Source organism: Helicoverpa zea, chromosome 18 (genome assembly GCF_022581195.2).
Source record: "Helicoverpa zea isolate HzStark_Cry1AcR chromosome 18, ilHelZeax1.1, whole genome shotgun sequence".
Classification (NCBI taxonomy): domain Eukaryota; kingdom Metazoa; phylum Arthropoda; class Insecta; order Lepidoptera; family Noctuidae; genus Helicoverpa; species Helicoverpa zea.
Window position 1 is genome coordinate 10,476,489 of NC_061469.1, and position 12,999 is coordinate 10,489,487.

General features: G+C 38.3%; 3 protein-coding genes across 3 annotated transcripts in view; 2 read left to right on the forward strand and 1 right to left on the reverse strand.

Moving 5' to 3' along the window:
• LOC124639203 (putative nuclease HARBI1) overlaps window positions 1-12,999 on the forward strand; it is a 279,629-nt gene that overhangs the window by 234,859 nt on the left and 31,771 nt on the right. The window lies entirely within an intron of this gene.
• Window positions 379-9,672, reverse strand: LOC124639200 (sterol carrier protein 2). The gene is made up of 2 exons (XM_047176455.1): window positions 8,269-9,672; window positions 379-1,163 (listed from the first exon to the last, which is right to left on the reverse strand). Exons 1-2 carry the CDS (start codon window positions 9,373-9,375, stop codon window positions 663-665), a joined length of 1,608 nt encoding a protein of 535 aa, XP_047032411.1. The 5' UTR covers window positions 9,376-9,672; the 3' UTR covers window positions 379-662.
• Window positions 10,165-12,958, forward strand: LOC124639193 (AT-rich interactive domain-containing protein 1A-like). Its single transcript, XM_047176448.1, has 3 exons — window positions 10,165-10,253; window positions 10,386-12,549; window positions 12,628-12,958. The coding sequence occupies exons 1-3, from the start codon at window positions 10,180-10,182 to the stop codon at window positions 12,772-12,774; spliced, it is 2,385 nt and encodes a 794-aa protein (XP_047032404.1). The 5' UTR covers window positions 10,165-10,179; the 3' UTR covers window positions 12,775-12,958.

The following is a 12,999-nucleotide window of genomic DNA, read 5'->3' on the forward strand; positions in this document are numbered from 1 at the left end:
CAAAGATGGCGCTACTAAATTATTTTAGCACGATGATGATTTGACAAAGCCATGACAAAGCCCAACAAAAAATTGTTGTCATTTTATTTTTTCACATTTTATCAGACTTTCCATGCTATGAACTAATTTGATGTGCTTAATCCTAGATCTTTGTCTATAATTTAGGTTAACAAATCAGATTCGCCAGGGGCCAAGATTCATCAAAAGTAGTGTAACAAATCTAGAGTTAAACTATTTTTAAGTTGCGGAGTGCTACGCAGGCACTTTGGTGACGTGCTCGGCAAGCCAAGATCAAGATACAGAATCGTATCTACGCTAAGAGGTGCTTCTGTAAAATTCACGAATATCATGTTTCTTATGCAAAATAAAACCAAAGTGTTATAGAAAAATCTGATTTAATAACAATAATAGTCATTCATCTATTTAAATATCATTTGGAATGATCAAATAACCATAAATACATTATTCATTACTGTTATAGGCATGCAGTAAAATCTTTTCTTATTGCACTTGTGACTCGTTCTGACCAACATTTGTGAAACTCCCAACATTGAGCTTAGTAAAAAGTTTGTGTACATTTTATCATAAGTATAAAAATACCCCTACCTCAAGTCCGTAACCACAATATTATGAACTAAGACCAGTTTACAACCGGTTCCTATTTACAGTTTGGAACGAATAGATTCGATTCTTCCGGCGGCTTGTCGTTGAAGATCAGTCAGTTTCATGGCAAGACCCATGTTTCCTTGGATCTTGATCTTGCCCTGGAAGAAGGCCTTCTGTGGGTTCAGCTTGCCGGAGATGAGGTCGACGACGTCTTCATCGCTGATGGTGAAGGTGACGTCAGGTTTCTCGCCGCCGTTGTACGTCACTTTGCCTTTGCCTTCCTTGGCATTAATGACCCAGTAACCTTCTGCGCCGTTGGGGCCATTCCTCACTTTGAATCCGTAGATGCCTCGTACTTTCTCAATGAGGTTTTCGGTGTCATTTTCCATGGCCTCTTCGAGAATCTTCATGTATTTGAAGACCTTGAAGTCCTCGGGGTTGCCGGAGGCGGCGACCGGCCTGGGGGTGATGTCAGCGAATCCTTTGCGGTACATGGTGACGACGACTGCTCCTCCGAGTCCTAAGTTGTGTTGCAGAGCGATCTTGGCGCGCGGCACCTGAAGATATCACATTAACTTATTAATGTTGAGCGTCACACGTGCGTTAACAATGGCGGGAACACAAATACTAGTCACATTGCTACATACTTTACATTTCTGTCGCTATAAAGTTAGTTTTCAATGTCAACTGTTGGGAAATAGCGAATTTATAATTGGGCTTACTTAATTTGGATAAAATATAATGATAGTGAAGGTTAAATATAATTTCGAAAATAGTACCTACTCGTTATAGATTTAGGAATGTGAGTGCGCAAAAATGCACGTCTACGGAGTTAGCTGAACAAGTTCTTTCACTTGATTAATATTTATTTATTAGGTACAGTTACTCAATTTGACTTTGGGATACAACATTAATATTAAGTAAGAAATACGACATTACAATAATTAACCATTTGAACACACATGAAAACAGACAGCATACATTACAAACATATTTTTTTTAGTTAAGTTACACAACCCAATAGTCTTTAAAGCCCGAAACGTTTATTAATAGGGTAAATACGCCAAATGTCGGCCTCCCCCCAAACTTCGGCCGTCTGTACATTTTCAGCTTGCATTCATTCAAAAGGTAATTAAGTGTTAGTTTTGCTCCTCGAATTGCAACCTTGGTTTATACTCTATACGTACAAATCGTTACTATCCGATTCTGTCACTTACTCTTCTCATACTGAGCGTCAGTAGCGATTGCGCCGTTGAAACATCAAATTCGCACGTAAAGTAGCTTACTCGAAGTGAATACTCACATTTTGGGGATTGATATTAGAACAATAAAACATTTATTTATTTTTGTTTTAAGCTTGATTGTCACTAATGGGTTATTTTTACTATATTTTAAGATAGTTTTTTCAGCGTTTTGCGTATATTTTTCAAGGAAAAATAGGAGGCCGCCATTAGGACAACAGTTTTGACTTAAAACCGGAGTCTCGGCCGTGGCCGACTTAAAGCAAATGCAGTCTATTTTATAAATTCCTATTGTACTAATTCCGTTGGTTTAACAAGAGAATTTGCAAAGCTTATAGGCAAATAGATCTATTTTACGTTTAATAGCCAAATAACGGCCGGGGTGATATTAGTTGAATCTCGAGAAATAAGGTACAAGAAATAGGGGCCGACATTAGAATCGTAAATAATCGTAATGTCGACCAGCCTCGAACTCAAGCGCCACTATACAGGCTGATGAAAAAATACTTTTATATTTTTTCATTTTCTCAAAATGAAATAATTTATTTATTATAATTCATTATATCGTATAGGAGTTAAGTTTAAATGTAGGAGTTGACAGTATTGTAGGCATGTTTATGGTAGCTTTATAGTTTGATACTTGCTATCTATTAAACCGTTCTTATTAGCTTAAAAAATATAAATGGTTGGTCGTGAATACGACTTTTTTTGTTTAGGGGAAACAAAAAAAATATTTTACTATAAATTAAACAAATACAATTACAAATGTATACTTAGTATTATATTATAATTCTGCTAAAATAAATCATGTTAATAATATTTGTCACTGCCTTAATTTAAAACAGCCTATACCTGGCCGACATTTGGAAAAAACGCAACCGACCTTGGGCCGTGAATGGCCGACTTTAGGGTTTTTCTGTTCTCGACGCATCTAAGCCTTATTACTTTTTTCTTTTCGTAGAAATATCAATCTTATGCCTATAAACATGACATAGATTAATCAAACTATCCAAAACCGCATCAGAAACTATCTTTCGTTGGAAACTGACGGTGCTATAGCGAACCGCAATCAGAAAATCGCTAAGGGGGCCGACATTTGGCGTATTTACCCTATGATTATTTGGTACCAATTTTTCACGCCAAAATTACAATGGAAGACCCCCGAAAACGCCAAAACTTTACTCATTTTCAAGTATTATGTTATGGATGGACAAAATCGATAGAATCTCTACAGAAAGACTGAATTTCGGCAGAAAATGTAACGTAAACGTATTCTCGATCAATAGTAGTTGTACATGATGCAGCAAAAGTTAACTGTCTCTGTGAACTACCTTGAACTTATTTTGACATCATTAAGTCATTTGTCCATTTAGTAAATTGTGTATATTTTAAAACCGTCATATTAAATCGCGGAGTCATTGTCTGTGTATGTAAGTTTTATAAAATATGCAACATTAGGTCGTGCATTAATCAGTTTATTATGTTAAACAAAGGCACTGAGCGGGTCTTTTTGTCTTACTTATCCGCAATAGGTTATATTGTAGGTCAGGTGTGCTAGAGAATCAGTTTATTGAAGAATATCTAAAATCTGCAGAAAATTATATGTAACAAAGTTAAAAGACGAACAGGACTTACATACGTAGGTGAAAAGGTACTTGCAAAACCCGGTTTCCTGGCTTTATCAGCGTTGATTAAGTTCTTAGACAATTTTGTGCTAATCTCTTACAGAATGCGAAAAACCGGCTTAGTTCTTTTCATAATAATACTGCACGGACCAGAATTTTTCCATTGAGCTGTTCACGTCACAGTACAAAGGTTAAGTGGTATAAAATGTACTGGCGGCATTAAAAACATGTTCTAAGTCCAAAATATGAATTCTCATATATAAAAACTCAGCCGACCGGTACATTTGCTTCCTTATAAAAGGTTTCGTTGCAAACTGCGACATTCCATTACATGCAGCATTGCGTAAATAATATGCCTTTTGCGGTTTAGTGTGGTCCATATCAAATGGCTTACAAAGACTCATTATAAAGACCCGTAGAAGACATGTATGTATCATTTGGCAAAATTATATTTTCGGGTCTATAAGACTATAAAAATTACTACTTAATACGTTTAGAGTCAAGTTATGACCACACATATTTTAAGTTACTTATTCACAAATCAACTTAGGCGTAAGCATTTCGGCTTGGTTAGCCTCGATTCTAAATAAGCAGGTTACAGTTAAAATTGCAGTTCATTGGTCTGCGGGTCAAGGGAGTCGACGTTCGTCGAGTGAGGCAATGTTTCACTAACATCTTGTATGCGAACCTAACGAATATAGCAACATTATATTTGAGGTGTTTTTTCACTACTACAGCGTATATGAAACGTCGTTTTCTTGCTATGAGAAAAGTTACTACTTTTGGATGTATATCGCGACCCAACTTGTGGAGAACATCTTTCCGTAGCCTGATAACATAGCCTTTGCAGCTCAGGGATAGTGTAGCTTCCCAATATTGAAATATTTTCCAAATGGATTCAGTGCAAACGAATAAAAATCCTCTTCATGATATTAGTTTAGATGTTGTTAAGCAGGTACCTAATCTAGGGAGCGAAGTGCAAAACATAGATAAGGACAACAATGATTTCTCTACCGTTAGAACTACAATATAAACCTGCAGAAAATAAGATACAATAAACTTTGTTCAACCGCCATAGAGGTCAGAGTCCAATAACAGAGCCGGTTTAATAACCACGGAATTGTGGCAGCCATATTGGAAGATAAAACAATGACAATCTTCGAACCTTAGAGAAAAGCCAGATAATAAGTAATTTAATGCTTTTCAATGCAAACGAACCATGCCAGAATTTAATTCGTAATCAAACTCAATTGCTTATTTAAGAAGACCATAATTAACTTGGTATGCTCGGTTAAATACATATTACCTACTTCATGAATCGCATATCAGATAAATATTATGAAGAATCAACATAGATCAATCCTGTTATATTAAAAGACCTTTGATTATTCAAAATCAGATCATCAACACCAAGAACAGGGCTCGTTATGACAAGGATGGCCACCCAACCACGGGCTGAAGAATTGCTTAACCTTGATCTATGGACCCATAGAGTTACTAACGGAACTACATATTACTATCAAAATATTGTGTTTCTGAAGTTCATAATACATACTAAAATACAAAGTGAATTATTTACCTACTTCTTTTGACAAGCACAAAGCGTGAAAATTCAAAATAAGGACAAAGGACATCTGTGTGAGAAATAATCCTCTACAGAACTTTGCATATTATTATATTTATCACAAAAACAAACCAAGAAAAATAAGAGATCATAATAAAATTGAGCTCCTACTTTGTTTTAAAAGCTAGTATGACAAATGACAAATGGTGGATTTTTAATGACGTTGCGACTTGGTATAGCGCATTTTGCGATGCAAAAGTTCTTCTTATTTCAAAGATAGGTTGTTATAAATGTGCAATAATATAGTGTACATGTGAATATTTAATTAAATAATATGTGGGGATTAAAACGTCCATGACATCAATATTCAAAGATAGACAAGCAAGCGATGATCACAAAAAATATAGTGACGCTCAACGAACCTGTTTAGCAGTAATTTTCTGTTGATAATAAATCAACTAAATTAAAAACTTTATAAAACTGAATAACCAACGGATTTCTGAAGTAGCTATCACTGAACTGACTGATTTTTTGTTACAAATTAAATCAAATCTAACATTATCTAGAATAAAGTGGATTGCGACATACTTAACGCAGTGATTATCATAATTAATCTTTAGATTACAGTGTACTCGACTATGTACCGATCAGACAAGCTTAGGGCTTAAAATTTAGGTACCTTCATATCTTTAAAACATAGGTATTTTAAAAGTCAGCAGCCTCTAAATTACATGCACCTGGGCCACATCCTCAAGCCAGTAAGTAGGTAGCGGAATTATAGTGAAGTATCTCAGGCAATTAGAAAAGTTAAGGCGCGTCTAGACGGGCTATAATGTGGCTGCAACGCAGTAGCCCGCAACATTGCAAGCAATACCAGCCAGACTTCGCAGTAATATACCGGCAATATTTTCCAATATTTTCGGTAATATTGTTCAGATCATCAGAATCAGCAACAGTATTGCATATGCAATACATGGCTCAGCCATAGATTGCTCGGACGTTAGTGTAAATACCGTACCGTAAATATTTTTGTAACATCCAGGTATTTTTTGCCAACATCGCAACCACAAATTGTACAACAATGTAGCCCGTTTAGACGCGCCTTTATGAACCTTTTATCATGCTAAACAGTTATGCATGCTTCAGAACTTGCAGATTATTATTTGCTATCTAAACAATTTGATTTAGTAGTTGCGATGGAGTTTTATCTAAGTACACGTATAATCATATTGTAATGCTCCTGCTCCACCTGCGTTAGCGTTAACGTTAATGTCAATGGCTAACTACACGTTACTTATTGCATTAAAAATGCGTGTTGGCTACACTTAGGTACAATTCCTCAAAGAGTTAATCCCTCATGAAGTAACGCGTTAACACACATCAAAGAGGTTAAACTCAGACACACAAAATAATTCTAAAAACTAAAGCTTTCTCATTTGACCATTCCATTACCGTGCTCGTAAAATGCAGTTACCGCTTAAACAAAGTATCCACACTCGTCCTTGCATGCGTGCAATGAGATGGCATTAATGTAGCCAACATCACTTAGCGCTCTAAGCTACGCACTAAAACCCTTTGATGTGTCCAAAAAACCGACACCCGAGTTATCGCTTAACGTTTAATGCTATTCATAATGCCATTTGTATAAATTGCCATTAAAACGTTGGCCACATCTGCGTAATGCCAAAATTTAACGCGTTAAGACGCAGGTGGAGCAGTAGCATTAGAGGTAGAAATTTAAATCCCTAGATCTCCAGAACCGATTAAAAAATACCAACCAACAGAAAACTAAGTTATTTATGAGGGTCATAGGCTACTTTTTATCCGGGCACGCGACGTAGTTCCCTCGGTATGCGGGTGAAATCGCGGATATCGGCTAGATACTCATATTACCAAAAGAATATGTATCCAAAATATATTATTTCACTTATCAATAGTAATTTAGAGTTCGCGATAAGATAATATAAAGGATTATTATTTACAAAACTTCCAGCTATCATAAAGATATATGGATAAGAGCATTGTTTATAAGGTGACACTATCTATCTAAAGAAACGTGTATGTAACTTCATAGATATTATATCTCAGTTATATAATTCCAAAAAAAAGGGTAATCATATTTTTTGAAATTATCAATGACGGGGGAGACAATAAATTGTTGAAGATGTTAAAAAGAAGATAAAGTAACCTTTTATTGCACACGTAATATATTATCTGTACTGATAATATCGAACTGCAAAACAAATAGGTACCTGTCATAACAAAATACCTACTCTCAGATATCTACGTACGAACTAAATACCATATACGGAGCAATGACCATATGAAAACATGATAAGGAGGAAAGAGAAATACTGAGATGATAAACGCCTATCACATACATGTAACTTACAAGTGTTTTGTCTATGAAATGCTATTATATGCAATCGTTATTTGAGGTATCATAATATCATTAGACATACAGACACACATACCAATTTATGGTCAAAAAAAATAAAAATTCCTGGGACTACATGCATAAAATCCATGCTACATTCACTGTCAAAAACAAGCAAAAGATAGTAAGACTTTCCTTTTTATATTATTATTAGATATTTTGCTGTTATATAAGATTTAGAAAGTAAACACGCATATTAATGGTCAGTTATGTTATGTACACATGGTACGTTCTTATTTACTCAAATATAAATCTGAAATGAGAAAGGAATTAAGTCTGTATTTGAGAAAAAACATTCTAGAATGGTGGACATAACTAAGAAAATTCAAACTCTATGGCACCAACAAAAATAGCAAATATGGAAAATTAAGATAAATCTTTTTTTCAACTGAAACCTTATGGTGGTTTGCACTTTTTAACTATAATGATAACCCATTGATTAAGAGCGATTTGACAACTGAAATGGTTTGTTTAATTAAAGTAAAGCTCTTGGCAGTAAATAGAAATTGATAATTTATCAACAACTATCCACCACAGTAAACACTATATCAGGATAATAATATGTATGAAATAAATATTGATAAAATTGCAAATAACAGGCAGGTCAATTGTCCAACCTCATAATAATATATGGAAGCAGAACACCCTTGAACATAAACACAACATAAATAATGTGATCAACAAATACATGAAGAGATATGCATACCTGTTGAAGTTGAAACATACCTAACATTGAGGCACATTTCACCATTGGACAAATACCCCCAAGCAATGAGAACCTATTGTTTAACCAACCTGTCTGTCTCCGGCCTCGCCACGAAGTTGCCAGACCAGTTCAGCACATTGAGCCAAGCCAGTTGCTCCCAGAGGATGGCCCTTGGCAATCAAACCTCCACTTGGGTTTACTACCACACGGCCACCATATGTGTTGTCTCCAGCATCTACAAACTTGCCCGCTTCACCCTCTCCACACAGCTGAAGGCCTTCATATGTGATCAGTTCGTTTGCTGCGAAGCAGTCGTGAAGCTCAACAACATCAACCTGCTTTGGTGAGATACCGGTGTTCTGGTACAAGCGCTTTGCAGCCAGAGCGGTCATGTCAAAGCCAGCAACTTTCATCAAACTGTTCTCCTCAAATACTGCAGGAGTATCTGTTGCCATTTCCATACCAATAATCTCAACAGCCTTAGCTTGCAGACCATACTTGATGACCGCCTCCTCTGACATGAGCACAGCAGCACCTGCGCCATCACTGGTAGGACAGCACTCCAACTTTGTCAGGGGACCATAGATCCTTCTAGAGTTTAATACTTCCTCTACAGTGTACTCCCTCTTACCCTGAGCTCGTGGATTCTTTACACCATGACGGTGATTCTTTGCTGCAATCTTAGCAAGGTGAAGCTCCGTTGTGCCATACTTCTTCATGTGCTCAGCAGCAGCGTTACCAAAGTATTGAGCAGTCATGGGCGCGCCTGTGAGTTCTGCTAGCTCTGCCATTTTGAGAGTGTGTCTGTCCATGGGGTTGGTTCGGTCATTGAACACACCGGCGGATAGCGCGCCAGGCGCCATTTTCTCGAAACCTACAGCTAACATGACATCTGAGACGCCGCCTTCGATAAGTTTCTTGGCGAGGTAGAGGGCATTAGAGCCGGTGGAGCAGTTGTTGTTGACGTTGAAGATGGGGATGCCGGTCATACCGACCTGGTAGAGCACGCGCTGCCCGCAGGTGGAGTCGCCGAACACGTAGCCGCACACGGCTTGCTGGATGTCGGAGTACTTGATGCGCGCGTCCGCCAGCGCCGCCAACACCGCCTCCTTGCCCAGCTCAGGGTAGTCGGGGCCAGTGCTCGGCTTGATAAAATTCGTCATACCGACGCCAACAACGAACACTTTTCTAGGCATTTTGGAAAGTTTATAATTACCTCTTGACAAAGACGACGGCTGACTCGGACTGCTGCGTTCACAGTGAAATTATAAATACGAAGTTATATCGATAACTAACCGAAACGAATGACGTAGCAACAGATAAAACTAATACTTCTTAATATTATCACAGCAACGAGGGGGGCGAACGGGCGACAAAGTCCAACTTCGCACGGTCAAACAACGAAAATGAAACAAGTCGTGCAACAAATGAAATAATGCGAATAATTCTCAGATTTGATTCGTCCACTCACTGGTCACGTGACCGATTATCGATGACGATTTGACAGTGACTGAATAGTGACAATGACATTGATAGTTACTTTTGGAAGGTTTTATTTCTATCCCGTGTTTCTATCGTACAAAAAACGTCCATGATATGGCATAACATCAATGCTGGTTACTTAAAATCCATCACGGTACCACGAAACTTTCTGCCGTCTACAATAACATTTACAATATTAAATAAAGCGACGATATTCAAAGAGTCTGTCCACTTAGCCCACATGTAGCTTGTTTTGCCCACTCATTTTTCTGCCAATAAATATTTCAGGAAAAATCGGGAAAAATAATGTTAATTAAGAACTATTTATTAGCAAAAACATGACAGGACCTTTTTAATTTTATTTTAAATTCCATTTCCTCGTTCTATTCATCTCTGGAAAACAAAACACTTTGTCATTGTTACATTTTTTGTGATGTCCAAAATTTAAGTGAACTGATTTATTTATTATATTAAATTTTAAAGTGTACAAATAAGAGAGTTAGAGCTCGTTGCGGCTAATGATGGCTTTGGATAAGCAGAAAATTTTGAACGAATTAGGAAATGTTGTAAATCAACTACAGAGCGCCGATTGGTAAGTTTTCGAATACGTTTGTAGCGTAACATACCTAACGTGTAATACTTATCGTGCCTTTTTTTGAGCCGAAATATTACAGTTTACTATTTAACCACCAGTCGTTTCCATTAAAAATGTGTTTTGTTTTAGTGGCTGCATGGGAAAATTATTTTCTAATTCTAATCAATCGAATCAAAATGGCTATCAAAATAATCCCATGATGAGCCCAGCTCACGATGGATGCTGTTGCCATGGACATAGTTGTGGGCATGGCTGTCATAGCTTTAACACCCCTGGTGCAGGGGAACCCTTCTCTGGTAATAGACATTGCATGGGTCACTGTAATCCACCCAAACTGTTTGCGGATACTTACAACTATTTAAATCGTAATCTTATGCAACCAGTAGTCAAAGAAGTGTATGAAGATCTTAAGTCTATAACACCAGCAAATACAATAACGAACAGTCCAATGGGGGCCCAGATGGGTTTGTCGCAAGGAAACAACTTATCCCCTGCTTCAGGGGCAGTAGGAGGCGAGATGGGAAATTTCACTCAGAATCAAATGCCTGGAGGAGCGATGGGAAATTTTGCTCAGAATCAAATGCCTGGAGGAGCGATGGGAAATTTTGCTCAGAATCAAATGCCTGGAGGAGCGATGGGAAATCAAAATGCTATGTCGAATCATGGGCCAAATGTTCGCTTTGGAAATCCCAACATGGACAACCAAAACAACAGTCAGAATAACCAACAACAAATGGGGCAAATGGCTCAACCAATGGCACCCATGGGAATGGGTCCTAAAATATTAAATATGATGATGGGTGAGAAATCAGGTGGTTCCCAAAACCAAGGTGGCCCACAAGGAGGTGCGAATGGTAACAGTGCTATGCAACCACCCGCAATGGGGATGACGTCGAACATGCATGGTGATGTTAGTCAAGGTCAATATAATGCAGACATGACAGGAAACCATCCAGGACAGTATAATATGGGCATGAACAACATGGTACAGGAAAGTCCAGGTGTTCCAATGCAGAACCCTACTGCGCAGTACATGTCCCAACCAAACATGTACACCGGGGCCAATGCAAATATGCAAGGAAACTCTTTTAATGCAAATATGGGTCAAATGAATCCAGGTGCACAGCAAATGCAGGGCAATGCCAATCCCATTCAGCCTCAGATGAACGCCCATAATCCTTATGGCCAGCATAGTGCTGGCATGGCAAAGTTCAACGAGATGTTCCCTGGTGTAATGCAAGGGGGAGACTTAGGATTTGATCCTATGGCCATTGCCATTCAGATGAATCCAGCGAACCAACAAAGGGCTGCTATGGATACAATGCAGAAAATGATGATGAAAAATACTGAAGCACTAAATAGAGCCAATGCGTCATTATTACAGCCAGTCATAAATGCAACAAATACAGCAATGTCAAATCTAGTTCAACCTAGTCAACCAACCAATCAACAGGCTATGGTTCCTACATCAATGCAACAGCAGATACCAGGAACCGACCCTACAGCGGTACCCGTTCAAAATAATCAAGTGCCACAACAGCAAGTCTACACAGCTATGACTGGTTCTCCTACAATGAACCAACGACAAATTCTTCAACAAGTGGCCCCACAATATCAACAACCTCGACAACAAATGGTGGATCCAAATACAGGAGCGGTCATAAATGGCGCTCTCCCTACGGTGTACGAAGGTTCGGTGGATCCTAACGCCAGGCAAGAAGGATCACCTCCCCAAGCAACGCAACAAATGATTAAAGAGCCTATATTTCCCGCTGACACTTCAAGGTCTGCACCACCTGATCCCATTAAGGCTCAAAAGTATTATCAGTATAACACTTTGGGTCAGCCCATAGAGATGCTGCCAGTAGATGGTTATCGCACTGTCATACCGGACCTCCCGCAGACACTATCACCTCAAGTGATTCCAAGTAGTGATTCGGCTAGATACAGCAATGTTAAGGCCACTGTCAGCAAGACTGCTCTAATGGGAAACAGACCTGTCGGAAGGACACCTAGCAGGAGCCAGTTGCAGCAAATTTACAATCAATACAAAGGTTCTCAATCGTACACGCAGCAAAACATTAGACCCCCTGATAATAATGGCGCTTCATATTCTGAGGGTAATCTGAATGTTACGCAAGCCAATGCGATACGTCAAGCGCCTGTTGAAAGAGTTGGTGGTGACACTGTAGCTAATAACGCTTCGAATAACGCAGCATACAAGATGGAAATTAAACCTGGTCAAGTTGGCGATGTTCCAGTCGCTAACAAGCCCCCTGCAGAGCCTGAGAAGGTATCCTTTTCGTCATAGTTTTAAATGATTTGTATTGTGTATTATTGCGTTTGTAACTTTCACGCAATTAATTTGCAGGCACCTGTAAATAACTCAAGAGTTCGGAACGGCTTACAAGACATGAAGTACACTTCGTATGCAACATCAGCTGCTTGGTCTTTTCATGGAGCAACTCCTGCACCTAGCAGTGTGCCGGCAATGTATCGTTTCAGAAACAGAGCCTAGTTTATTATCTACCATTTTTTACGTGATCAGTTCGTTCGCTATCAGTTCACAGAACGTGAACGAAATTGTTGTCAAAATGTTTTGGTGTTTGGTGGAGTAAATTGGGTGTATAGTTGGGTGTTATAGTGTTATATTATGTAAAATTATTTAAAAGAAAATAAAGTGTAACTATTTATGAAATCAACTTTCTCTTTTCTTTCCCAGAATGGAAATCTAAAAGGGTTC